General features: G+C 21.8%; 7 protein-coding genes across 7 annotated transcripts; 2 read left to right on the plus strand and 5 right to left on the minus strand.

The window, feature by feature from the left end:
- The first annotated feature begins 64 nt into the window (after nt 1–64).
- On the plus strand, nt 65–1,835 carry LOC122856191 (U2 small nuclear ribonucleoprotein auxiliary factor 35 kDa subunit-related protein 2). Its single transcript, XM_044157885.1, has 3 exons — nt 65–322; nt 418–1,250; nt 1,382–1,835. The coding sequence occupies exons 1-3, from the start codon at nt 71–73 to the stop codon at nt 1,833–1,835; spliced, it is 1,539 nt and encodes a 512-aa protein (XP_044013820.1). The 5' UTR covers nt 65–70.
- Nucleotides 1,836–2,293: 458 nt separating this feature from the next.
- Nucleotides 2,294–4,326, plus strand: LOC122856817 (putative serine protease K12H4.7). The gene is made up of 8 exons (XM_044158676.1): nt 2,294–2,664; nt 2,742–2,974; nt 3,040–3,175; nt 3,274–3,340; nt 3,421–3,631; nt 3,715–3,847; nt 3,928–4,097; nt 4,177–4,326. The coding sequence occupies exons 1-8, from the start codon at nt 2,294–2,296 to the stop codon at nt 4,287–4,289; spliced, it is 1,434 nt and encodes a 477-aa protein (XP_044014611.1). The 3' UTR covers nt 4,290–4,326.
- Nucleotides 4,325–9,846, minus strand: LOC122856856 (clavesin-2-like). The gene is made up of 7 exons (XM_044158728.1): nt 9,736–9,846; nt 6,577–6,813; nt 6,297–6,456; nt 6,090–6,151; nt 5,821–6,014; nt 5,239–5,452; nt 4,325–5,079 (listed from the first exon to the last, which is right to left on the minus strand). The coding sequence occupies exons 2-7, from the start codon at nt 6,758–6,760 to the stop codon at nt 4,874–4,876; spliced, it is 1,020 nt and encodes a 339-aa protein (XP_044014663.1). The 5' UTR covers nt 6,761–6,813; nt 9,736–9,846; the 3' UTR covers nt 4,325–4,873.
- Nucleotides 9,799–13,173, minus strand: LOC122856192. Its single transcript, XM_044157886.1, has 6 exons — nt 13,130–13,173; nt 12,770–12,979; nt 12,382–12,685; nt 11,812–12,261; nt 11,380–11,733; nt 9,799–9,896 (listed from the first exon to the last, which is right to left on the minus strand). Exons 2-5 carry the CDS (start codon nt 12,949–12,951, stop codon nt 11,443–11,445), a joined length of 1,227 nt encoding a protein of 408 aa, XP_044013821.1. The 5' UTR covers nt 12,952–12,979; nt 13,130–13,173; the 3' UTR covers nt 9,799–9,896; nt 11,380–11,442.
- A 539-nt stretch (nt 13,174–13,712) lies between these two features.
- Nucleotides 13,713–14,807, minus strand: LOC122856193 (odorant receptor 9a-like). Its single transcript, XM_044157887.1, has 5 exons — nt 14,566–14,807; nt 14,369–14,494; nt 14,195–14,285; nt 13,968–14,104; nt 13,713–13,896 (listed from the first exon to the last, which is right to left on the minus strand). Exons 1-5 carry the CDS (start codon nt 14,805–14,807, stop codon nt 13,713–13,715), a joined length of 780 nt encoding a protein of 259 aa, XP_044013822.1.
- A 3,977-nt stretch (nt 14,808–18,784) lies between these two features.
- On the minus strand, nt 18,785–20,377 carry LOC122856194. Its single transcript, XM_044157888.1, has 7 exons — nt 20,261–20,377; nt 20,048–20,167; nt 19,863–19,980; nt 19,514–19,775; nt 19,293–19,418; nt 19,118–19,208; nt 18,785–19,028 (listed from the first exon to the last, which is right to left on the minus strand). Exons 1-7 carry the CDS (start codon nt 20,375–20,377, stop codon nt 18,888–18,890), a joined length of 975 nt encoding a protein of 324 aa, XP_044013823.1. The 3' UTR covers nt 18,785–18,887.
- A 3,472-nt stretch (nt 20,378–23,849) lies between these two features.
- On the minus strand, nt 23,850–25,895 carry LOC122856844 (odorant receptor 13a-like). The gene is made up of 9 exons (XM_044158708.1): nt 25,694–25,895; nt 25,452–25,571; nt 25,264–25,381; nt 24,915–25,179; nt 24,755–24,856; nt 24,482–24,572; nt 24,236–24,372; nt 24,025–24,157; nt 23,850–23,938 (listed from the first exon to the last, which is right to left on the minus strand). Exons 1-9 carry the CDS (start codon nt 25,856–25,858, stop codon nt 23,888–23,890), a joined length of 1,182 nt encoding a protein of 393 aa, XP_044014643.1. The 5' UTR covers nt 25,859–25,895; the 3' UTR covers nt 23,850–23,887.
- Between the last annotated feature and the right edge of the window lie 172 nt (nt 25,896–26,067).

Raw genomic sequence — 26,067 nt, forward strand, 5'->3', positions numbered from 1 at the left:
AATTATTGAGCTAAATTATGAATGAAATAACAATTAAATTAATAATTATGTTTATATTAATAGTTGCATAATGGAAAATAGTGAAGTAAAAAAATTAAGCCACAAAGAATGGAGAAAAATAGCTAAAAAAGAACGTCGTAGAAACTTACGTAAAAAATTAGCTAAAGAACGTGATGAGGATGAAATTAATTTACGTAAGACACTTGAAAGAAGTGAAAATTATTTAAAATGGATTGAAGAACAGGCTTATATTGAAAAAGAAAATGACAAAAAACAAGAAGAAGAACTTGAAAAACAAAGAAAATTATGGCTAGAAAATGAGGTATTAAAAATAATAAAATAATTACTAGGTATATCTTAAAAATTAAAATAAATATAAGCAATAAATTATTAATTATTTTTTATGATCTATTTTAGATAAAATCACAAGAAGAATTTAAACTTGTACAAGAAAAACGTATGAAGGCACGTCAAGAACGTCAAAAACAAGATGAATTAATGAAAAAAGAATTTGAATTAAAACAAGCATCAATAAAATTAAAAAATGATGAAATAAAACGTAAAAATGATGAAGAATTAGAACGTCAAAATATAATTAAAAATGAAATAACAGCATATATTGATGATGGTGCTAAAACACCTGAAATATTAAAAGCAATAACAGACAGTCAACCAAGTAAAGAACAATGTCCATTTTATACAAAAACAGGTGCATGTAGATATGGTGATACATGCTCAAGAAATCATCGTAAATATGCACTAAGTAATATCATAATGATACCTGGTTTTTATAATCATTTTTCACTTGAAAAAAATTCAAATGAATATGATACTGATGTGTCATTAGAATATTCAATAAATGAAACACAAAATGATTATAATGATTTTTTAACCGATATATTACCTGAATTTGAATTATATGGTAAAATAAAAACTTTAAAATGTTGTTTTAATTCTGGTAATCATTTACGTGGTAATGTTTATATTGAATATTATTCAAAAAGAGATGCTGCTAGAGCATGGAGAAATTTAAATGGTAGATATTATGCTGGACGACAATTAAATTGTCAATTTATATTTTTTAATTCATGGAATAATGCTGTTTGTGGTATAACAAAATGTCCAAAAGGTAGAACATGTAATTTTCTTCATACGTTTAAAAATTATAATAAGCATTATGACATTAAAAGTCCACCTAGATGGCTAAATAAAAAAGAAGATACTGTTGATTGTTCGAGTAATGAAAAGAGGTTTGTTTATTTATTTTTTTATTTGTTTATATTGATGTCTGTTGATTAAGTGAGATATGATATCATTCAAGAGGTTTGGATTACTTGTTTATTTATTGTTTGATTATTTTTTTTGTTTTGTTTTATTTTAGAAGTAAACCATCATGGGATGATTCAATAAGAAGTCATAAAAGTGATAGAGACAATTGGAGATGGTCAGAATCACCTGATAATCATCGTAGTTCATCTAGAAGTTCTCATAAATCAAGTTCTCAAAGATCACATAGGTCTAGATCATCAAGAAAACATTCAAGGAGCTCATCGAGATCAGAAAATCGTGATGATTCATCATCTGATGATGAAAGAATATCAAAATATTCAAAAAAACACAAACACAGGGATAAAGAAAATGAAAATAATCGTAGCTCTTCTAGAAGTTCATCAACAAGTAGACATCATAAAAAATTAAAAACAACAAATAGAAAAAAAAGTAAAAGAAAAAAAGCTAAAAAATCAAAATGGGATGAAAGAGATAAAATTACAACGTCATCATCAAGTGATGAATATAATAATGATAAAAATTGGGATACAACTGATTCTGAATGAAATAAAAATATTATCAATAAATGTTATCTCTCGTTTTATTTAATAAATTAGGTTTTTTTTTATTATTTTATATTGGATATCTAATTTGATTACTATCAATTAATCTTAAAAATTAAAAAAAAATCAAGTCGTTCTGATTTTCTATGATATTATTAAATCAATAAATGCTATCTCTCGTTTTATTTAATAAATTAGGTTTTTTTTTATTATTTTATATTGGATATCTAATTTGATTACTATCAATTAATCTTAAAAATTAAAAAAAAATCAAGTCGTTCTATTTTTCTATGATATTATTGAATTTTAAATTATCAAAAAAATTATTTCATCATCAGACACGATTGACTCAATCAGATGATGATTTATGATAAAATACTTCAGATAAAATTGATATATTTTGATAACAGGTCTTATAAGTTAAGAGAGAATAAATTTTTTTTTTCATTTACAACAGTAAAATGTTTCGATCAAGTGTATTATTAGTTTTATTATATTTTTGTGTTGCTACTGAATCTTTTGGATTTCGTGGTTTTCATTATAAAGGTCGTAATGAGCCAATTGTTAAAAGTAAACGTTTATTTGATGAAAAATGGATTGAACAGCCATTGGATCATTTTGATGTTACAAATAATAACACTTGGAAAATGAGATATTATGAAAATAATGAATTTTTCAATGGTAATGGATCAATTTTTATTATGCTTGGTGGTGAATCGCCTATAACAACTGGATATCTTCTGGTTGGACAACTTTATGAAAATGCAAAAAAACACAATGGAATTATGTATTATACTGAGCATCGTTATTATGGAAAAAGTCATCCAGTCGAGTAATTAAATCATCATTATTATCTCATGTCTATATAATTTTTAAAAAAATAATTTTACCGATTTTTTTAAATTTTAGAAACACCACAGTTGAAAATTTACTATTTCTCAATGTTGATCAAGCCCTTGCTGATGCTGCATATTTTATTGAAACAAAAAAAAGACAATTGAATATACCTAATTCAAAAGTATTTGTTTTCGGTGGTTCTTATGCTGGGAACATGGCTGCATGGATGAGAATTAAATATCCGCATTTGATTACTGGTGCTATTGCAAGTAGTGCACCTATTCTTGCTAAAGCTGATTTTTTTGGTAAATTAATTTTCCATTAGGTTTTTATACATTTAATATTTATATTAATTTTTTTTTTTTTGCAGAATATTATGAAGTTGTTGCTAAGTCACTTGAAAAATATGATAAAAAATGTACAGAAAATATCAAAGAAGCATTTGATTATATTGAAAGTCTTATTAATAATCCAAGTGGTCTTGAAAAACTTAAAAATAGTTTCAAGTAATTTTATTTTATATTTTGTAATACGATTTCGATTTCGATTTTTTTTTTTTTCTCAACTTATTTATTTAAGTATATTTATTTGTTTTTATTTTTAGTCTTTGTGATACACCAAATGCAACAATTGATGGGCAAATGGGCTGGATTGGGAATTCCATTGCTGAAGTACGGAAAAAAAAAAATTGTTTATTTAAAAAATAAAACTAATAAATATACTTGAAAAAAATATTAATTTGAATTTTTAGATTTTTGCTGGAACTGTGCAGTACAACGCAATATATCCAGATGGAAAATCTGATATATCGAAAATTTGTGATAAAATGATGGCTCCATCTTACAATTCATCATTTGATAGAATTGCTGCCATTATAAGAGAACCAGAATGTAAAGATTGGGACTATAATTCATTTTTAAAATTATACAAGAACACATCATGGAATTCCAAATTAATCATTAGTAATTACAATTTATTTAAATATTTTTATAATGAATAGATATATACTACTAATACAATACTAATTTATTGGTTTATTTATTAGTGAGACTTTGGTATTATCAAACATGCACTGAATATGGCTATTATCAAACCAGTAATTCAAAGAATTCAATATTTGGAAAGCTTTTCGATCTTGATCTTTTTACTCAAATATGCACTGATTTATATGGAAAATAGTAAATATATTTTTATCATTTAAAATACATTTTTCTTTATAATGATTACATATAATTTTTTTTAATTCCCCTTTAAACAGTTTTGACATTGATTTGTTAAATAAAAGTGTTAGAAGAACAAATGTCATGTATGGTGGCAATAAACCAGATGTTAAAAATGTCGTCTTTATAAATGGTGATGTTGATCCTTGGCATAAACTGTCAGTACTAAAAAATCTCAATGACTATTCACCTGCATTTTTAATAAAAGGTATACACTTAATTTTATAAAATTATTTTTTTAATTAATCAATCATTTGTAATTTTTTATCTTTTTCTTTGACTGATAGGTACTTCTCATTGTGACGATTTAGGCCCAGAACTACCCGGTGATACTGAAGAACTCGTACAAACTAGGAAAATATATAGTTCAATAATAAATAATTGGATTAATGATTATTAAAATATTGAAAAAAAAAAAAAATTAATAAACATTCAGTTTTTTTCATCAAATTATTTTTATTATAATTGTAATTTTTATTTCGAAATAATTGATAACAATTGATTATTTTAAAATAATATTTATCATCTTGTTTAATTACCTGTTAATAATTTTTTCTATAATTCTAAATTACTGGAAATTTATTATTGAATTAAAAGATTGTTCAATAAACCTAGAATTGTACTGAAAAAAAAAAATCAATATTGTGAAATACAAATGAAATCAGATAATCAAACAACATCAAAAAATTCTTATCTACATTTAAACGAAAATTAAAAATATTTTTTAATTATTATTTTTCTTTTACCCAAGTGCATGTAACTTTTGTAATTATTTATCACAAAATATTGTAGAGAAAAATATTAAAAATTATATAATGAATTTTAAAAAAATGATAGTTGAATTTAATTTTTTCTAAAATTATATAATGATGTGAACACATCTTAGGTGATACTACTTTAAAAATTATATTTATATTCTATTTAAGAAATTTGGCTTAATTATTATTGAAAATATTTTGTAAAAATAAATTTTAAAATTATAAATTAATCAACTTCAAGTTTCCTAAAGGATCCAGTGATTCCATGTAATGTTGAATCAGTTGAGCTTACATCTTGACAACCAAAACCTTGTTTTAATGCTGATATTGCACCTTCACGTGCTTTTTCTGAATACAAATGTGTTCTAACTTTCATTTTATCATGTAAAATTAATGTTGGACGAATTTCAATCAATTCTTTTCTCCATAATTCTGTAAATTAAATTAATATATCAAATGATTACTTGAAAAATCAAACCCACATTATTTAGAATTATAAGAAGCGAAGCCTCAAGTTTCGTTTTTAAAGTAGAAAAAAATGCTTATTAATTAAATTATAAAATAAGTTATTAAATAACAAAATATATTTACCAATCATCTCTTTCATTGGCATTGTACCACCATATTCTTTTGGCAACATACTGGCATCAATTTTATTATTCAATGCATCTTCTAAACTTGTATATATTTTAATACGTTTACGTATTTTTTCAGATATTAATGACATACCAAAGTCCAATGCAAATTTCAATGAGCTTGGAACATTAATAGCATGCACTTCTTTGTGTCTCATTGGTACAGTACGCTAACAAAGCAAACAAATTTATAAATAGAAATCATTATTAAACAATAAATAAAAATAAATTAAAGTGTATGTAATTATGAGCCAAAAAAACATACATACAAAATCATTTGAAAAATAATTATAATAATAATTTATGACCCAAAAAAAAAAAAAAAAGGACAAGACTGAAACTGGTTATTCATAAATTTAACAATATATTATTCAACGAAAGTATTATGTAAACTTGTCCTTGGACCGTATTCAACGAAGAAAGTGTTACAAAATATATTTGAATTTAAAAGATTTAAATATTTTTAAAAATATATTCTGCAATAATTTTGTAATTGATTGATTAAAAATAAATTAAATATTAAAAAAATTTAAATTACCTCTCCATTTTTAACAATACGAACAGCTTCACGTGGTGTAAATAATGTTAAATGTGGAAAACTAACACCACCACCATCAGCAAAATGTACAAAACCACGAATTTGATTTTCTTCATCTTCCATCAATGCTTCATATGTTATTGCATGAATTTTACACATATCAGCATTTGTATATTTATAAGGATCAAAAACACCTGAAATTAATTTATAAAAAATTTTAATTTTATTTTTTTCTTGTTAAATTAATTTTCTTATATTTATTTTCTAACCAGGTCTAGCAACAATAACTCGACGTCCTTTGTTATCACGTCCAGGAACTGCAAAAATATATCTAAAAGAGAAAATGAATAAAAAAAGGTTTTTCTTTTTTTTTTTTAATAAAAATAATATGTGTAAATTACAGGTGTGTAAATTGAGCGTATAAATAACTCATTTTCTTTTTTTTAAGTGTGTTTTTTTTTTGTGTTTGAACATACCCAAGGGAAAGTAATTCATCCATGACTGGTTCACCTATATCCAAGTTGTTGAATGCAGGATTATATGCTTGTCGTAATAAAAGATATCGTTCAGCTGCTTCTTGTGCCATTGGTACATTAAATTTTTTTGTACGAAGAAAACGAAGTAACCACTTTGCATCTGTATTTAAAAATTTAATTTTTATATAAAAATTATTAATTTATTTAATTCGAAATACTGTGTAGCCAATAGAAATATAATAATATTACGAAAATGTTATTTAAAAATTTTAAAAATTACCTAAACGTGAATTTTCAATACGTGGATTCATTTTAATCCAATCACGCATTTGTTGAAGTGCTTGATCACGAGTATTTTTATCCTCACGAAGTTCATCTTTTGCAATTTTTTGTGTTTCAGATGATAATTTACATTTGTAGTCATCAGCTGCAGTGACCCACTCAATTGTCAAATCTTCCTTCATATTTATTTATTATTTTTTTTTACTTTGAACAGGATTACTTGTCTCCAAGAAACCTAAAAAATAAATGTCACTAACAACTATATTTTTAAAATACTTTTAAAAAATAAATAATAAATTTATAAATGGTTAAAACAATTATCGTTAGTAATTTTATAAAATAAACGTAATATTCAATTTAAAAAAAACAAAAAATTATTTTTTAATTCAATATTAATTCTTTATTTTTGGTATTATATTATCAAACTAAAAACTGATTGATATAACTCTATTTTCACTGTATAAAAATGAGGTATTTTAATTTTTTTATTACTTATAAAAAAAATAATAGTATAGCTTCGATCCGTTGAAGTTGCTGTCTGATCAACAAGTGAAGTATCGACTAATCTCAATCTCCTTTTTAACTTAATTCAAAAAAAAAAAAAAATTATTATGGGCGTAATTTCCATTTGTAACACGTGACATAATCGAAACATTAACAAAAATCAAATTCTATTACTGACCTTTACATTCATTATTACAAAATCATAATTTTTTATAAATATTTTTAAATAGCCCATTATTTTGAGACATTTTAAATAAAAAATTTATTATTAAAATAAAAATTCATAATTTTATGATTAAAATAAATATAAAATTTAATATATATTTTATTTAAATAATAACAAAATATTATGAATGATTTTTGTAATTTTTTTTTTTAAATTTAATTTACATTTATCTCAGCTGATGTTTATTGAGTTTATGAATTTTGATGAAAGTGGGTTTTTAGCAATTTTATTGAAAGTGAAAGAAGAAGACCTTGAAATGGGATAAAATTAAAATAAATATATTTGTAATAAGAAAGACTGGTTAACCTCTTTATTTTTTATTTTATTAATTTTTTTTGTTTGAGGCAAATGTCGAACAGTTGGAGGACCAGTTTATAATCTACATTTATGACATAATAAAATATGTAATTTTGTATAATGCAACGGTGATCGAACTCCATGAATCGGTGAACCAAGCAAGTTGAAAAAGTGTATACATGTATGTTTTTTTTTTTTTCTTCATTATTACGAAACAACTTTCTCTATTTACGTAATTTTATTTACCTCAGAACATGGGTTGTTCAACTCATCTTTGTTCTCTGAGTCACTGGGACATGATTAAGAGAAAAAATTATAAATAATTTGCAAATGATATTTTTTAATCAAGATTATTATAATTGTTTAATTTTTTTCTATATTGTTTTAATCATGGAAAAAAAAGAACATTAAAAACTCATTTCGAGCGTGAATTTAATTCATGGATAATTTTTTTTTTTCTTTCAAAATTTTGAAATATGAAATTTGTTTTAAATTTATATTAAATTTGAATTTATTTGGAGAAATTTATGTTTAGATTATTTTAAATTATTCAAAATCAATTGGTAAAAAATTGCAAAAAAACTTGAATATCATATTTTTTTTTTAGAAAAAAAATTTAATAAGCTATTAGAATTTAAAAATAATAAAAATATGTAATTTATTTTTTTTTTAAATTACATTGCAATAATATTATTTAATAGTTTGTAAAATTAACATTTTAAAATTATAAATAAAATGATATTTTAATTTAAATTATAGATAAAAAAATTATTATTTATTTAATTTCTTTTAATTAAAATTCAGTTTAAAATAAATAGAATTTATGAGGGTCATATAGAAATTATGCAAAAGTCTATTGTCCTCGAGTAATCATGAATTTAATTTGAGTATATAAATGAGATAAATTTAACAAAAATAGTATCGACAAGGTAAGTTTATTTATTTTGTATTCAATAAATGTATTAAATTAATAATTTACATCCGTCTAAAACTAATCATTATTAATTTAAAATAAAACATTTAAAAGATTAAAATTATGATAACTGTATTATTATTAGTTTTAACTATCAATTTATCATTGAATAATAAAATTACTAAAAAAAAAACCAGTCAATGAAATAAAAAGCAATTGATACTTTTCCGCATAGAAAGTCATAAATTTCAGGTCAGTTCAACTATGTTAAAAATTTTTACGTGTTATTTTTTTTTATATTTAAATGTAGTTTATAAATAATTGATATAGAATTTTTTTTTTCTTTTATTTTGACTATTACGACTTGGTATTTTAATTCAAATAATTAATCGAGCAAAATTATTTTTTTCTTTGAGCTTAAAAAATTGATAATAATTATTCAAAATTAATTTTTTTTTTGTTTTAAAGAATAAACATGAAATTAATTTTTTTTATATATAAAAATTAAAAATTACATATCTCTACAATTCACTGAATAACGTAATAGTATTTTTTTTTTGTAAATACACTAACTATTTGTTCGTTCTGATAGAGAAAGTGGTAATTGGCTTTGATGTTTGCGGTTATTAATGAGATATCATAATACAACATTACATTATAAACAACGTAATATCGAAAATTCAGTTATCATCATGCTGTAATAACTATATAAATATATTATCGCATAAAAATATTATTATATCATTGTATGATTAAATAAATAAATTATATATATATCATTGAAAATATTACTCTACTTTTTTTTTTTTCTATTTCGATCTTGAACTAATTTCTATTCAGCATATTATTTAATTTATATATTTTTTTTTATACTTGTTAATTATTGTATAATTATTATAAAAATTGTTAAGTTAAATAATAAACTTGATGATGTTTTAATAATAATTTTAATATCAATGATAAAAAATTTATTATTTATTTAAAATGACAAATAAAAATTGAATCGAATAGATCACAAACACTCTGAAGAAATTTTTTTTCGATTACATATTAATACTGTTTCGATTGTTGCTATTTTTTCCCCTTTAATTATCAATTTTAAAACAAAATTTTTACTTTTTTTTTTTTTAATATTAAAAAACACTAATAGTTAATTTAATTTTATGATTTTAATTTTTAATTTTAACACTAAAAAAATTAATAAATTGCTAACATACCCTAGTAGTTGTTTCGATGAAGAACACTTGAACGCAACTGCCCCTTTATTGGAATTGATCACTCTTTTATAATTTCAAGGAGAACCTCTTTTACCTCCCCAGACATGGACGAATTATATGTAGGTTTTTTCATAAATTTAATACATCATCCAATCAGCTGGCTTAATAAAAATAAATAAAGAAAAATTAATAAATTAATTTTCACAAATAGTAATAAAAAAAAAAAATTTTATAATAGTAATTATAATTATTACCAAATAAATTTATAAAATTAACATTGATTAATGATATTGATTGAAGAATTCATTTTTTTTTTTTTATATTCAATTTTGATAATTATCTAACACGGAAATGTTGAAAATTTATGACAAAATGAAATAATGATTTTAAAAATTAATTTATAAAATTAATGATGCAACGAAAATTAGCAAGACTGAGATAATAATCTTGTCATGAAATTAAAAATTTTAATCTCATTTTAAATTAAAGCTTTATGTATCAATTGTTTAAATAATTATATTTTTTTTTTTAAATTAATATTTCAACTTTTTCTGTTTTATAAATAGAAAGGTAGAGAAAATTTTTTTGATATTTAAAAAGATTTTTAAATCAATTAAATCAAGTCATGCAAACTATCGATTTTTATGTTAAAAAATATTATCGCGTTTTTTATTATTTTAAATAACATATAAAAAACTATTTAAAAAAAATAAATTTCACTTTTTTTTTAATGGATAATTAAAATAAACATTTGTTTGCCTGACTAAAACTATAATCCATGTTAATTATTGTTGGTTTGTTATTTTTATTTCATCATATTGATGAGTAACTTTTTATTTTTCTTATTGAGTAATTTTTCATCTTTCTTTTTATTATTGATATAATTAAAATTACTGTTTAATAACATTAATTAATTATTTATATATTTAACAATATCATATATATTTAATAATTAATTTTGTGTTAAAAAAAAAATATGAATATGATTATTAAATTACTCTACATTTACTCTAAATTAATTTATTTTTTTCATTTTATTTCTCTTTTATTTATTTATTTTTTTATTATCATTTTGCATAACATTAAGAACGCAATGTGTAACGCAATGCTTATTTAACTTTCCTACAATTTGTATAGATCACCAATTGAAACATGCAGCAATAATCAGAAAAGTGAAATGTGATAATACAAATAAGAAAATTCACGACATTATAATTTTCCTTTTTTTTTATTTTAAATATTAATATTATTATTATTCTCTTCATGTATATGTATTTCAAATCATTAAATTCAACCAATCAACATAATTGATAATCATGAAAATAATAATAATAAATAGTCTTTAAAAAATAAGGAAATACCATTCTGAAAATATCTCAAACCAATTTTGTCTTAAAATTATTTTAAAATGATTAGCATCATTAAAATTACTTTCAGCCTTAATCATTTTTTTATTTCTTTAATAATCAATAACAAAAATAGAAAATAATCATTATAATAATATAGTTTTTATTATTATTTAAGGCAAATGTACAATGATACATGTGAAAGTAATAAAAAATAGAAAAGAAATATAAAAAATTAGCTTTAAAAAAATATTAAATTGAGCAATTTTTATTTTTTTTAACCCTTTTTTTTCTTTACCTTATGTTTATAAATATATTTACGAACTTTTTAGAAATATATATTATTTTTTTAATTGACTTTTTAAGCGACTAGAGCAACTTTTGCATGAGCACCTTTGCAGCCACTCTGTGCTGTTATTAAATGGCTACGAATATCCTGCAATTGTTGGAATGTTAATTGGGTTTTGATTAAACTTGCTTCTTTTTCAATGCATTTATCAAGTGTGTCATCATCCAATGGCTTGTAGACAACAATTTCTGATTGAATATTTTCATTATTAAAAATTTTTTGCATATTCATTTGACTATTTTCTAGATTAATAATTTTTTCTAGATTATTATTTGTTTCTTCAGGATTAAAAATAGCCAATATCTACAAAAAAAAAACCAAATTAATAATTATTTCTTGTTTTAATATTCTAGTTAATAAATAAATAAATAAATAACGTACCATTGTACATGGCTTGTTTTCTTGATCTTGCCAATATTTTATAAAATTAATCATAACTGGAAGATCAGTGTTTCTGAGATTATCCAGTATAATTAAATTACAATAAAAAAATGATAATGATGGAAATAATTTTTGATTTAATGGTGAATAATATTCAAATATATATTGTTTAAATGGAAAATTATTTTTAATAATACTTGCTGTTAATGTCTTGCCAACACCAGTACCACCAATAATTGTTATAACTGTAAAATTATTTAAATTATTATCAACATAATTTATAATTTTTTCAACAGCTTCAAATTGTCCATAAACATTATTACGTAATTCAATTGTTGAATTTTTAAAATTAAATGGTTTTGATGTTAAATCAGAAATGAAATTTGATGTTAGTACTGATGCAATTATTATTAAACAAAAAAATAATATTTTCATTAACATTTTTTTATTATTTTTATATAATGTTAATGTTTTTTTATTTATTTTAAATTTTGTTTTATCAATATTTGTTATTTTTTTATCAATTATTGATGATTCAAGATTATCATTCTGATAATTGTTTTTTTTTTGTTTATTTATTGTATTTAGCTGTAATTTTTGAGGTAAAATATCAACAATATCATGAATATTATCACTTTTTGATTTTTTATGTGATAATATTGTTGATTTATTTGTTATTGGTTCATCTGATATTTTTAATCCATCAAGTTCAATCATGGGAAGTAATTTATCTGTAACATCATCGAAATTTTTATCTGTTATATTATTATAACATCCAGGACTTTCAACTGAATCAAAACGATTGACATTTGGTCGCCAACATGTTAATGAATTTTGTTGTGATGGTTTTATTGTTGTTGATACTTTGATGTGTCTTTATCATGAAAATAAAATTCATAATCAAACCAAAATACAAAAAAGAATTTATTTAATATAATAATTATTATTATTTAATTACCTTAATTTTGTTTCTTTATCAAATATTTGTTCACAGCTGTATTGTTTTATAAGTCCATTTGAATTTTCAGATTGTTGAAAAAAAAATCTACGACTTGTTGCTAGATCAGAATAACTTATTGCACGTGTTAAACTTTTTTCCGATGATTCTGGAATTATCAATCTGTTAATGTGTCTATCCATTACACGAAAAATTTAATTTAACACTTATCTAAAAAAAAATAAACAAAAAAAAATAATGTTTAAAATAAAATATTTAAGCATAAACATAACCTTAAAATTTTAATTGAATATCTATTTCTACTATGTAAAAATATATTAAATATTTGATTCATTATTTTTTTATATAAATATAAATTACCTTTAGTATTTCTCTTCAAATTAATGACAATTTTTATTTATTAATAATTTATATGAGAATAAAATAAACAACAAAATTAACACGTTTAATTTTGTATATTTTTTTTCTGTCAAACAAAATCACAATGAATATAATTTTGTTTTCAACTATTTTTTAATTTAATTTTTTTTTCACTGAGGTTAGCAATTAATTTATCACTAATTAAGCACTTGATTAATTGAGTAAATGAATAAATGATCTAGACAGTCATAATAATCAGTAATCACTATAAATCATGCTAATCATTTTATGATGTCAAAAAACGATGTCAAAGTGTGCTCATCATCAACCAACTTAGCACCACTGAGCACCAGTATATTTAAATTCAAATATCTACTCCTCTTAGTAATAGATTCTTTGAAATTTTTTTATGTACTTTTATTTAATTATTTAGACTGATAGATATAACAAATCATAAATATTCGTAACAAACAATGACAGATAAAATAACAAAAAAATTATCTAAAATTGTCTAAGAAATTTTTCATCTATATCATTATAACTTCTAAAAATTTTACTATATTATTTTCATCTATAAAAATTATCATTGCATTGATGTAAAAACAGTAAAATATGATATAGATGTTTTTAAAATAATTGCAAAGCTTTCTAATGACACTTCAATAATTTTTCCAGCTTTAATGACACATGGTGTTTGACATTTTATCATTATAAGAATCATCAATTCCTTTGTTTTTCCTGGTAAATCATACCAACGAGTTTCATATCTAAGTATTAATAAAATTTATAAATATATAAAATTATTATAAAGTACGAAAAATTAATTATTATTTTTTACATTGCTTCAAATAATTCACCACTATGATCAATTATTTTTTGTCCCGGCCAACTTAAGAAAAATAAATGTACAAATTGCGCAATTGTAAATGCACCATATCTAAATGCTTCTGGAGGATCATCAATTTTTGATATTGTCTGTGAATTAAAATTTATTTTATTTAAAAAATTAACACAGGTCAACAATCAATAACTAAAAGAAAATTTATAAATATCTTTTTTACGAACATGACAACCTGTCATGCTGATTTGGATCATATTAAAACCAATTATAAAAAAAAGTGGAGTACCGTATATTGATTGTATATTCGATGTAAATCTTGCTTGATTAAAATGAAAAGAAAAAAATTTTTATTAATTATCATAATTGGGTTTTATTAAATATAAAAGCTTTTCACTTACTCAAGAGCTTTAATATGTTCATTAATACATTTTTCAAATGACAAAATGATTCTTTTATTTTCATCAAATAAATTATTATTTTTATTTATTTTATCTAATGCTGTAGATATATTTTTCATTCTATGTCTAGAAAAAATTATTACATATTAACACACTGCAATTTTCGATATTGTTTTTTTTAATTTTATTAAATTTACCCGACAATTAAATACCAGCTGCATAAATGTTGCACATAATGAGCATACAATGTATCAAATCCAACGATAATTGTAGATTGAATTGGTGTTAAAATCCAAGAATGTATCAATATAAACATTGCATATTTTTCTTCATCAATAAAATATTCAGCTGGATAGAGAAAGACTGTTGGTCGTGTTTCATTGAGAGGTAAAATAATATCAAGTAATTTTGGTGCTATTGTTGTTGATAATGTTATCATTCCAGTTGTATATATACTAACTTTGATTTAATGAAAATAAATTTATTTATTAACTTATCATTAGCTTAATTATAATACTCACTTGCGTATATATGAGTTATTTTTTTTCCAGCATTTCCATAAACTTCTAAATACCCTCTTTCAATTGCTGATAATCGTGATTCCCATAGATTTTTTATTTGAATGAGTAATTTTTTCTCCTTAAAAATCAAAAAATATCTATTAAGCTATTCATTTATCATCATTGAAATTTTTATATATTTTATCTTTACCGTTTCAGTGTTTAAAAAACAGTAAATTGCATTTGTTATTGATATAAAATGTACAAATGCAATTGCTGATGATTCGATGACAGTATCGATGTCATTCAATCGGGTAAATACTATGAACAGCTTTGTAAAAAAAAAAACAATATTCTATTGATAAAAGTACTAAATTTGATAATAAAACATAATGAAAAATTACTTGTGGTAAAAGTGAACTAATCACAAGTAAAACAATAACTGTTCTTAATATTGTACGACCAATAGTTGCTTGTTGAAGAGGCCAACCACCTAACACAGACAGTAAATATTTTGTCATAATCCAATTGGGATTGTCAAAAAATTCCATGTTTCGTTGTTTGATGTTTTTATCAAGAATGATGTTATACAAAACATAAACGTATTTTTCATTTCTTGGAAATTTAAAATGTCTTTCAATCGATTCAATTGATTTATTATTACAAAAGAATATCAGTCATAAAAGAATAATTAAACAAAGTGAATATATTTGTGGTGGATAGGGTAAAACAGACCCTATGGAACAACGTACATTTAAAAGGTATATATTTCGAGTCATACTGAGAATTTATTAATAATTAAATAACCATCAAAGGGGAGTCGTAATAAGTGTTTTGTTTTTCTGCGTCTACATTTGTAAAAAATACAACGTTGAATTGTACACAGTATTGTTGACATGAATCAAAATCGATGCGACATATACTTTCATATACACAGTCTTAAAAAAAAGTGCGTACCTTGCCAGTTTGTTACTGGATTGTTATAAGTTTTTAGAGGTAAAAAAAAAGGCTACATAAATTGGAATTAAACTTCAAGATAAGTATCATCAAACAGTAATTGTACCGTGAAATAAATGAAAAATAATCATTCTAAAAAAAAAAAAAATAAAAAAACAATTTGACTATAATCGTAAATTAATTTATTAATTTATGAATAATGTAAAAGTCATTTTATCATGATACATGTATAATACTGCAGTTATATTAAATGATTGTTGTCATTGCCAAGTTTTGAAGTTGATTGATCAAAATTGAAAATTATTTCAATGATGAAAGTACAGTAAAATAAGATACTGAAGTTTTAACAATCTTAAAGAATTTTATAATCAATTAGTTTATTAAATTTTGTTAATATATTAATTTATAAATAAAAAATTATATACCAGTGCAAATGATTCAAAAGACATAACAAGTAATTTGCCAGCTACGAGAGTACAAGGGTATGATGATCTCATAATAATTAATATTAATAATTTTTTAATATTGTTGGGAAGATCATACCAATTCGATTGACAACTAAATTAAATATTATAATAATAAAATCATTAAAAATAATTTATTATATTGATAATAAAATAATTAAATTAACAAAACTTTATTTTTTTTTTAATAAATATTTATGTACTTACATAACTGTAGATAAATTTTCACTGTTGTCAATTAAAACCTGCCCATGCCAACATAAAAAAAATAAATGAATAAATTGCACCATAATATAGCACACATATCTTAACAAATCGGCATAATCAATTGACTCAGACATAATCTGCAACAGCCAAATAAATTTTAAATATATTTTTAATCAATGATATAGTTTAAAAGAATTTTTAGTTTGATAAAATACTCACATTACAACTTGTTACAGTAATTGTAAGCCCATTGAGACAAATCAAAATAAATAGTGGAATACTATATATCGATTGGACATCAGACGCAAATCTTTAACAAATTGAAAAAAATTTTATCTTTATTTTGACAACATATATTTCTTAATATTTAATAAATTCATATAAAAAACTTTTTGAATTTTAATTTAAATGAGTATATTTAAAATTAACAAACTTCAGAGCTCGTTCATGTTCTTCAATATATTTATTGAATAAATCATATTGTTGCTTTTCATCAATATCGTTAGAGTTATTTGTTAAATATTTCATGCGATTTCTGGAAGAAAGAATATAATTTTAGCAAAAAATATTTAGTATATGTATAATTAATTCGATTTTTAAGTTTTTTTCATAATATCACCCGATAACGGTAAACCAACTGGACATAAAATACGTTATTTGTGAATATAAACAATCGAATCCAATGATAATCGTCATTTGGCATAGTACCGATATCCAAGCATTGAAAAATATTAAATTTTCATATTCGAGATAATTAAAAAATAGATAATCCACTTCAAATATATAAGTTGGTGTTGAAGATACATTCGAAGGAAATAAATTATTTAATAGAACTGGTATTGAGACAAATGTCAAAGCTGCTATTACCCCAATGTAAAAACCAACTATTTTATTTTAATAATATTTAACAATCAATTTCATATTATTAAAAATATTTATAAGTAAATTAATGATAACAATATACTACTCACTTGTATAACCATATATAATTTTTCGATTATAATATGTATAATATTCGAAAATTTTTCTATCATTATTTGACAATTTAAATTCGAATTGTTTTTTAATTTTATTAAGCAATATTTTTTCCTTTAATATTATTTCAAAATATTTATATATATATATAATTAAATATAAATAATATGATTTTTTTTTATTTACCTTTTTTGTATTTAAAAAACTATAAACTGTATAAGTTAATGTTACCATATGTAAAAATAGTTGAGATAAACATATTAATACCATTTCTATATTTCCAAAACTATTAAAAAACTTAAATAACTGTAGAAATGAAAAATGTTGTTCCTTTAAAATTTTTAATGAATAGATATTTTAACAATATAATTATATTTTAGTTGGTTCGTTACTTCATTTAAAATTAATTTAATAAAAACTAAATTCATAATATTTGTAATAGAAATATTAATACCAACGGGAAAAATGTACTTGTCCAGAGAAATATTAATATACTTCTTCGTATTGTTCTATCAATACTGGCTGGTTGAAAAGGCCATCCCCCAAATATCGACAATAAATACTTTGTTAAATACCAGTTTTCATTATCAAAGAAATCTACCTCTGTTTTATTTTCCATTGTAATAAAAGCACCTTTTATTGCAAGCACCTTTTCCATTGAACTGCGTATATGTTTTCCAACGTTTCATATATATTTTTTTTTTCATCTTTTAATTTAATATTCTTATTGATGCCAATATTATACATCCAACTGTTATTCCACGTAAAATGATATAATAAAGAGAATATTTAATTTTCGTACTTTGAATTTGTTGAAAGTGTATCAAATACATTATACTGTTTATCGATCTGACATTGGGGAGACTTGTGGTGTTGTTCATCAGTATCAATATATAAATCGAACATTGTGGTAAAAAAAATAAATCTATAATACACACAGTGTTTTTATTATATCAATAAAAAACTTGTATATCTGTTTAATTGCAAGCAATTAATGATAAAGTTAAACTATTGAATCTTCCGACTTCCTACTAATAATTCAGGTAAAAAATTTTATTGTTTATTCAATTTATTTATTTGATTATTTTTTATATAACAATAAAAAAATATATTTATTTATTTTACTTATTTATAATTTAAAATATTATAAATCACTTCATTGACGTGAAGAGTGTAAAATATGAGGCAGAAGTTTTTAAAATAACTGAAAAACTCTCCAATGACATTTCAACTATATGACCAGCTTTAATGACACATGGTCTTTGTGATCTTAGCATTGTAAACAGTACTAATTTTTTGGTTTTTTGAGGTATATCATACCATTTGGTTTCATATCTAAATGTAAAAAAATTAATAAGCTTAAAAAATAAATAATAATTGAAAAACAATAAATCAGAATAAATCAGCTTTTTTCTTTTACATTGATCTAAATAAATCACCACTGTGATCAATTATTTTTTGGCCCGGCCAACTTAAGAAGAATAAATGTACAAATTGTGCCATAGCAAATGATCCATATCTTACTGCTTCTTGAGGTTCTCCAATTTTTGATATTGTCTGTGAATTAAAATTTATTTTATTTAAAAATTAACAGAAGTCAACAATCAATAACTAAAAGAAAATTTATAAATATCTTTTTTACGAACATGACATCCTGTCATGCTGATTTGAACCATATTAATACCAATTATAAAAAAAAGTGGAGTACCGTATATTGATTGTATATTCGATGTAAATCTTGCTCGATTAAAATGAAAAGAAAAAAAATTATTATTAATTATTATAATTGGGCTTTATTAAATATAAAAGCTTTTCACTTACTCAAGAGCTTTAATATGTTCATTAATACATTTTTCAAATGACAAAATGATTCTTTTATTTTCATCAAATAAATTATTATTTTTATTTATTTTATCTAACGCTGTAGATATATTTTTCATTCTATGTCTAGAAAAAATTATTACATATTAACACACTGCAATTTTCGATATTATTTTTTTTTATTTTATTAAATTTATTTATTTTTTGTTTAATTAATTTACCCGACAATTAAATACCAGCTGCATAAATGTTGAACATAATGAGCATACAATGAATCAAATCCAACGATAATTGTGACTTGAAATGGTGTCACAATCCAAGAGTGTATCAATATAAACATTGAATATTCTTCCTCATCAATGAAATATTCAGCTCGATAAAGAAATACTGTTGGTCGTGTTTCATTGAGAGGTAAAATTTTATCAAGTAAAATTGGTGAAATTGTTGTTAATAATGTTATCATTCCAGTTCCATATAAACTAACTTAATATGAAATAAAATAATTTTTTTTTTTTTTTATTTTAATAATACTGACTTATTGTTAATTAAATTATATACATATATACTCACTTGCGTATATATGAGTTATTTTTTTTCCAGCATTTCCATAAACTTCTAAATATCCTCTTTCAATTTCTGATAATCGTGATTCCCATAGATTTCTTATTTGAATAAGTAATTTTTTTTCCTAATAAATATAAGACAACAGTAATTGATTTATTTTTTCTAATATCGTTATATATTTCTATATTTACTATTTCATTGTTTGAAAAACAATAAATTGCATTTATTATTGATATAAGATGTAAAAATGCAATTGCTGATGATTCAATGACAGCATCAAGATCATTAAATTGAGTAAATACTCTGAAAAGCTTTGTAAAATAAAAAAAATAGAATAAACAAATAACTGTATTAATAAATATAAGTAATTGTGTTAATAAAACACAGAAAAAAAAAAAATTTACTTGAGGTAAAAGTGAACTTATAACTAGTAAAACAACAACTGTTCTTAAAATTATACGACCAGTAGTTACTTTCTGAAGAGGCCAAGCACCAAACACTGACAATAAATATTTCGTCATAATCCAGTTGGGGTTATCAAAAATATCCATTTTTCAGTGTTTGATGTTTTTATCAAGAATGATATTATACAAAACATACACGCATTTTTTGTTTCTTGAAAATATAAAATGTCTTTCAATCGATTCAAAGTATGTATTCATTGTAAAAGAAGAAAAAAAAAACAACAAAATTATAAAAGAATAATTAAACAAAGTGAATATATTTGTGGTGGATAGGGTAAAAAACAGACTTTATTGAAAAATGTAAATTCAAAAGATATATATTTCGAGTAGTACTGAGAACTTATTAATAATTAAATCACCAATCAATTGCCAAGGGGGAGTAGTAACAAGTGTTTTTTTTACTGCGTCTACATTTGTCAAAATACAACGTTGAATTGTATACAGTATTTTAAATTATAATCGATTCGACATATACTTTCATATACACAGTCTTGACAAAAAAAGTACGTACCTTGTCAGTTTTTAACTGACTTGCTATAAGTTTTTGGAGGTAAAAAAAAATAATGCAGCATAAATTGGAATTAAACTGCATATAAAAACAAAATTAGGAGGCATCAAAGTAAGTCTACTAATCATTCTAAAAAAATAAAAAAACACTTTATCTATTATTGTAAATTAATTTATTAATTTATAAATAATGTAAGAGTCATTTTATCATGATACAGTTTTATTAAATGATTATTTTCATAGCTCACTTGAAAGTTGATTCATCGAAATTGAAATTATTTCATTGATGAAAGTACAGTAAAATAAGATACTGAAGTTTTGACAATCTTAAAAAATTTTATAATTAATTAACTTATTATATTTTTTAATATATTAATTTATAAATGAATATAAATATATTATATACCAGTGAAAATGATTCAAAAGACATGACAAGTAATTTGCCGGCTACTAAAGTACACGGGTATGATGATCTCATAATAATTATTATTAATAATTTTTTAATATTGTTAGGAAGTTCGTACCAATTCATTTGCCAGCTAAATTATGTATTATAATATCAAAATCATTAAAAATAATTTATTATATTGATAATAAAAAAATTAAATTAACAAAATTTCATTTCCTTTGTAAATAAATATTTATATATACTTACATAATTGCAGATAAATTTTCACTGTTGTCAATTAAAAACTGCCCGTGCCAACTCAAAAAAAATAAATGAATAAACTGTACTAAAATATAGCACACATATCTTAACAAATCGGCATAGTCAATTGACTCAGACATTATCTGCAAAAACCAAATAATTTTTAAATATATTTTAAATCAATGATATACCCTGTGGAAAAAAATTTTCAGTTCAATAAAATACTCGCATTACAACTTGTTACACTGATCGTTAGCATATTGATACAAATTAAAATAAATAGTGGAATACTATATATTGATTGGACATCTGACGCAAATCTTTAACAAATTGAAAAAAATTTGTTAATTTTTAATACTTTTAATTTAAAAATATATAAAAAATATATTGTTAATACTATATTAGGTAATTAATATAATTCAATTTCAGCTAAAAAAAAATTATTGATTATCTGTAGCAAATTTATACTTAATTTATATTTAAAATAAATAATTCAGTAACTTTTTGAATTTTAGTTTAAATATATTTAAAATTGACCAACTTCAAAGCTCGTTCATGTTCTTCAATATATTTATTGAATAAATCATATTGTTGCTTTTTATCAATTTCCTTTGAGTTATTTGTTAAATATTTCATGCGATTTCTGAAAGGAAGAATATAATTTTAGCGAAAAAACTTTAGTATATGTATGGTTAATTTGATTTTTAAATTTTTTTCATAATTTCACCCGATAACGGTAAACCAGCTCGAGATAAAATACGTTAATTGTGAATATAAACAATCGAATCCAATGAGAATCGTTGTTTGGCATAGTATCGATATCCACGCATTGAAAAATATTAAATTTTCATATTCAAGATAATCAAAAAATAGATAATCCACTTCAAATATATAAGTTGGTGTTGAAGTTACATTTGAAGGAAATAAATTATTTAATAATGCTGGTATTGAGACCAATGTCAAACCTGCTATTACCGCAATGTAAAAACCGACTATTTTTTTTTTTAAATAATATTTAATAATTAATTTCATTCTATTGAACAAAATTCATAAGTAAATTAATAATAACAATAATACTCACTTGTATAACCATATATTATTTTACGATTATAATATATATAATATTCGAAAATTTTTCTATCATTATTTGACAATTTATATTCGAATTGTTTTTTAATTTTATTAAGCAATATTTTTTCCTTTAATATTATTACAAAATATTTATATATAAAATTAAATATAAATAATATGGATGTTTTTTTTTTATTTACCTTTTCTGTATTTAAAAAACTATAAACTGTGTAAGTTATTGTTACTATGTGTAAAAATAATTCAGATAAACATATTAATACCAATTCTATATTTCGAAAATTATTAAAAAGTTTAAATAACTGTAGAAATAAAAAATATTATTGATTTAAATTTTTTAATATATAGATATTCTTATGAACATAACTATATTTTAGTTTTTTCAATACTCCATTCAAAATGATTTTAATAAAAACAAAATTTATTTTTACCAAAGGTAAAAATGTACTTGTCCAGAGAAATAATAATATACTTCTTCTAATTGTTCTAGTAATACTGGCTGGTTGAAAAGGCCATCCTCCAAATACGGATAATAAATACTTTGTCATACACCAGTTTGGATTATCAAAAAAATCTACCTCTGTTTTATTTTCCATTGTAATTCAACTTGAAAGCACTTTTTCCATTGAACTGTATATTTTTTCCAACTTTTTAATATATATTTTTTGTTTTCATCTTTCAATTTAATATTCTAATTGATGCCAATATTATACCTCCAACTATTATTCTACGTAAAATAATATAATAAAGAGAATATTTAATTTTCGTACTTTGAATTTGTTGAAAGTGTATCAAATACATTATACCGTTTATCGATCTGACATTGGGGAGACTTGTGGTGTTGTTCATCAGTATCAATATATAAATCGAACATTGTGGCAAAAAAATAAACCTATAATACACACAGTGTTTTTATCATAGCTGTAAAAAACTTTCGTATTTCTTTTAATTGCAATTATTTTTTTTTTTAATTTTCAAATATTCACTTAAAAATTTTATATCAGAAAAAAAACTGATATTTATTTTCAAAGCAATTGTTTGATAAAATTCATTAAAAATTTAAATTTAAATTTATTTATTTGTATAAATAAAACTTTTATAATATTTATATATTTTATATATTTATACATATCCATATACATACAAAGATAAGTAATATTTTTATAATTTTAAATACTTGATCAAATAAAAAATATTAAATGTTTGTTTTATCAAAAAATTCATTATCATCAGATTAATGATATAATATATTTCAATATAATAAAATTAAATGATTGTTGTCATTGCCCACTTTGAAGTTGATTGATTGATCAAAATTAAAATTAATTTACGGATGAAAGTACAGTAAAATAAGATACTGAAGTTTTGACAATCTTAAAAAATTTTATAATCAATTAGTTTAATAAATTTATTGAATGATAATAAGTGTTTTGAATAAATATTTGAATATATTATATACCTGTGCAAATGACTCAAATGACATAACAAGAAATTTACCAGCAACGAGGGTACAAGGATATGATGATCTCATAATAATTAATATCAATAATTTTTTAATATTGTTGGGAAGGACATACCAATTCATTTGACAACTAAATTAAATATTATAATAATAAAATAATAAAATTAACAAAATTTCATATTTTTAAAATAAATATTTATATACTTACATAATCTTAGATAAATTTTCACTGTTGTCAATTAAAACCTGCCCATGCCAACATAAAAAAAATAGATGAATAAATTGCACCATAATATAGCACACATATCTCAACAGATCGGCATAGTTTATTGACTCGGACATAATCTGCAAAAAGCCAAAATATATTAGTATATTTATTAATTTATACACTCAAAATTTACTAGTTTAATAATTTTTAATATATATATTTTGAATAGTCTTATAAGATACTTACATTACAACCTGTCACGCTAATTGTAAGCATTTGAATACAAATTAAAATAAATAGTGGGTAACTATAAATGGATTGAACATCAGACGCAAATCTTTAACAAATTGAAAAAAATTTATCCTCATTATCACAACATATATTTGTTAATTTTTCAGCTAAAAAAAAATTATTGTTTATTATTTATTATCAAATTGATATTTAATTCAGATAATAAAACAAAAAAAAAAAAAAATTACTTAATTAATTTTAATTTAAATATATGCAAAATTGACAAACTTCAAAACTCGTTCATGTTCTTCAATATATTTATTGAATAAATCATATTGTTGCTTTTTATTAATTTCCTTTGAGTTATTTGTTAAATATTTCATGCGATTGCTGAAAGAAAATATATAATACTAGTAAAAATATTTAGTTAATTTTTTAATAATCTCACCCTATAACATAAAACCAACTCGAAATAAAATACGTTAATTGTGAATATAAACAATCAAATGCAATGAGAATTGTTGTTTGGCATAGTATCGACATCCATGCATTTAAAAATATTAAATTTTCATAATCGAGATAATCAAAAAATAGATAATCCACTTCAAATATATAAGTTGGTGTTGAAGATACATTTGAAGAAAATAAATTATTTAATAATACTGGTACAGTTACCAATGTCAAACCTGCCAACACCACTATGTAAAAACTAACTATTTATTTAAAAAATATTTTATTCTTCATTTTATATTATCAAAAATATTTATAAATTAATAATTCGTAACAATAATACTCACTTGTATAACCATATATAATTTTACGATTATAATATGTATAATATTCAAAAAATTTTCTATCATTATTTGACAATTTAAATTCAAATTGTTTTTTAATTTTATTAAGCAATATTTTTTCCTTTAATATTATTGCAAGATACATTTATAAAATCACATATAAATGATATGAATTTTTTTTTTTTATTTACCTTATCAGAATTTAAAATACTATAAACTGTGTAAGTTAACGTCATTATGTGTAAAAATAGTTGAGATAGACATATTAATACCAACTCTATATTTCCAAAATTATTAAAAAGTTTAAATAACTGTAGAAATGAAAAATGTTATTGTTTTTAATATTTTTAATGTAGTTATTTTTATAATTATATTTTAGTTTTTTTATTAATCCATTTAAAATTAGTTTAATAAAAACAAAATTTATTTTTACCAAAGGCAGAAATGTACTTGTCCAGAGAAATATTAATATACTTCTTCGTATTGTTCTAGTAATACTGGCTTGTTGAAAAGGCCATCCCCCAAATATCGACAATAAATACTTTGTTAAATACCAGTTTTCATTATCAAAGAAATCTACCTCTGTTTTATTTTCCATTGTAATAAAAGCACCCTTTATTGCAAGCACCTTTTCCATTGAACTGTTTATTTTTTCCAATTTTTCATATATATTTTTTTTTTTCATCTTTCAATTTAATATTCTTATTGATGCTAATATCATACGTCCATCTGTTATTTTACTTAAAATAATATAACAAAGAGAATATTTAATTTTTGTACCTCTACTGTGTTGAAAATGTATCAAAC

Source organism: Aphidius gifuensis, linkage group LG5 (assembly GCF_014905175.1).
Source record: "Aphidius gifuensis isolate YNYX2018 linkage group LG5, ASM1490517v1, whole genome shotgun sequence".
Classification (NCBI taxonomy): domain Eukaryota; kingdom Metazoa; phylum Arthropoda; class Insecta; order Hymenoptera; family Braconidae; genus Aphidius; species Aphidius gifuensis.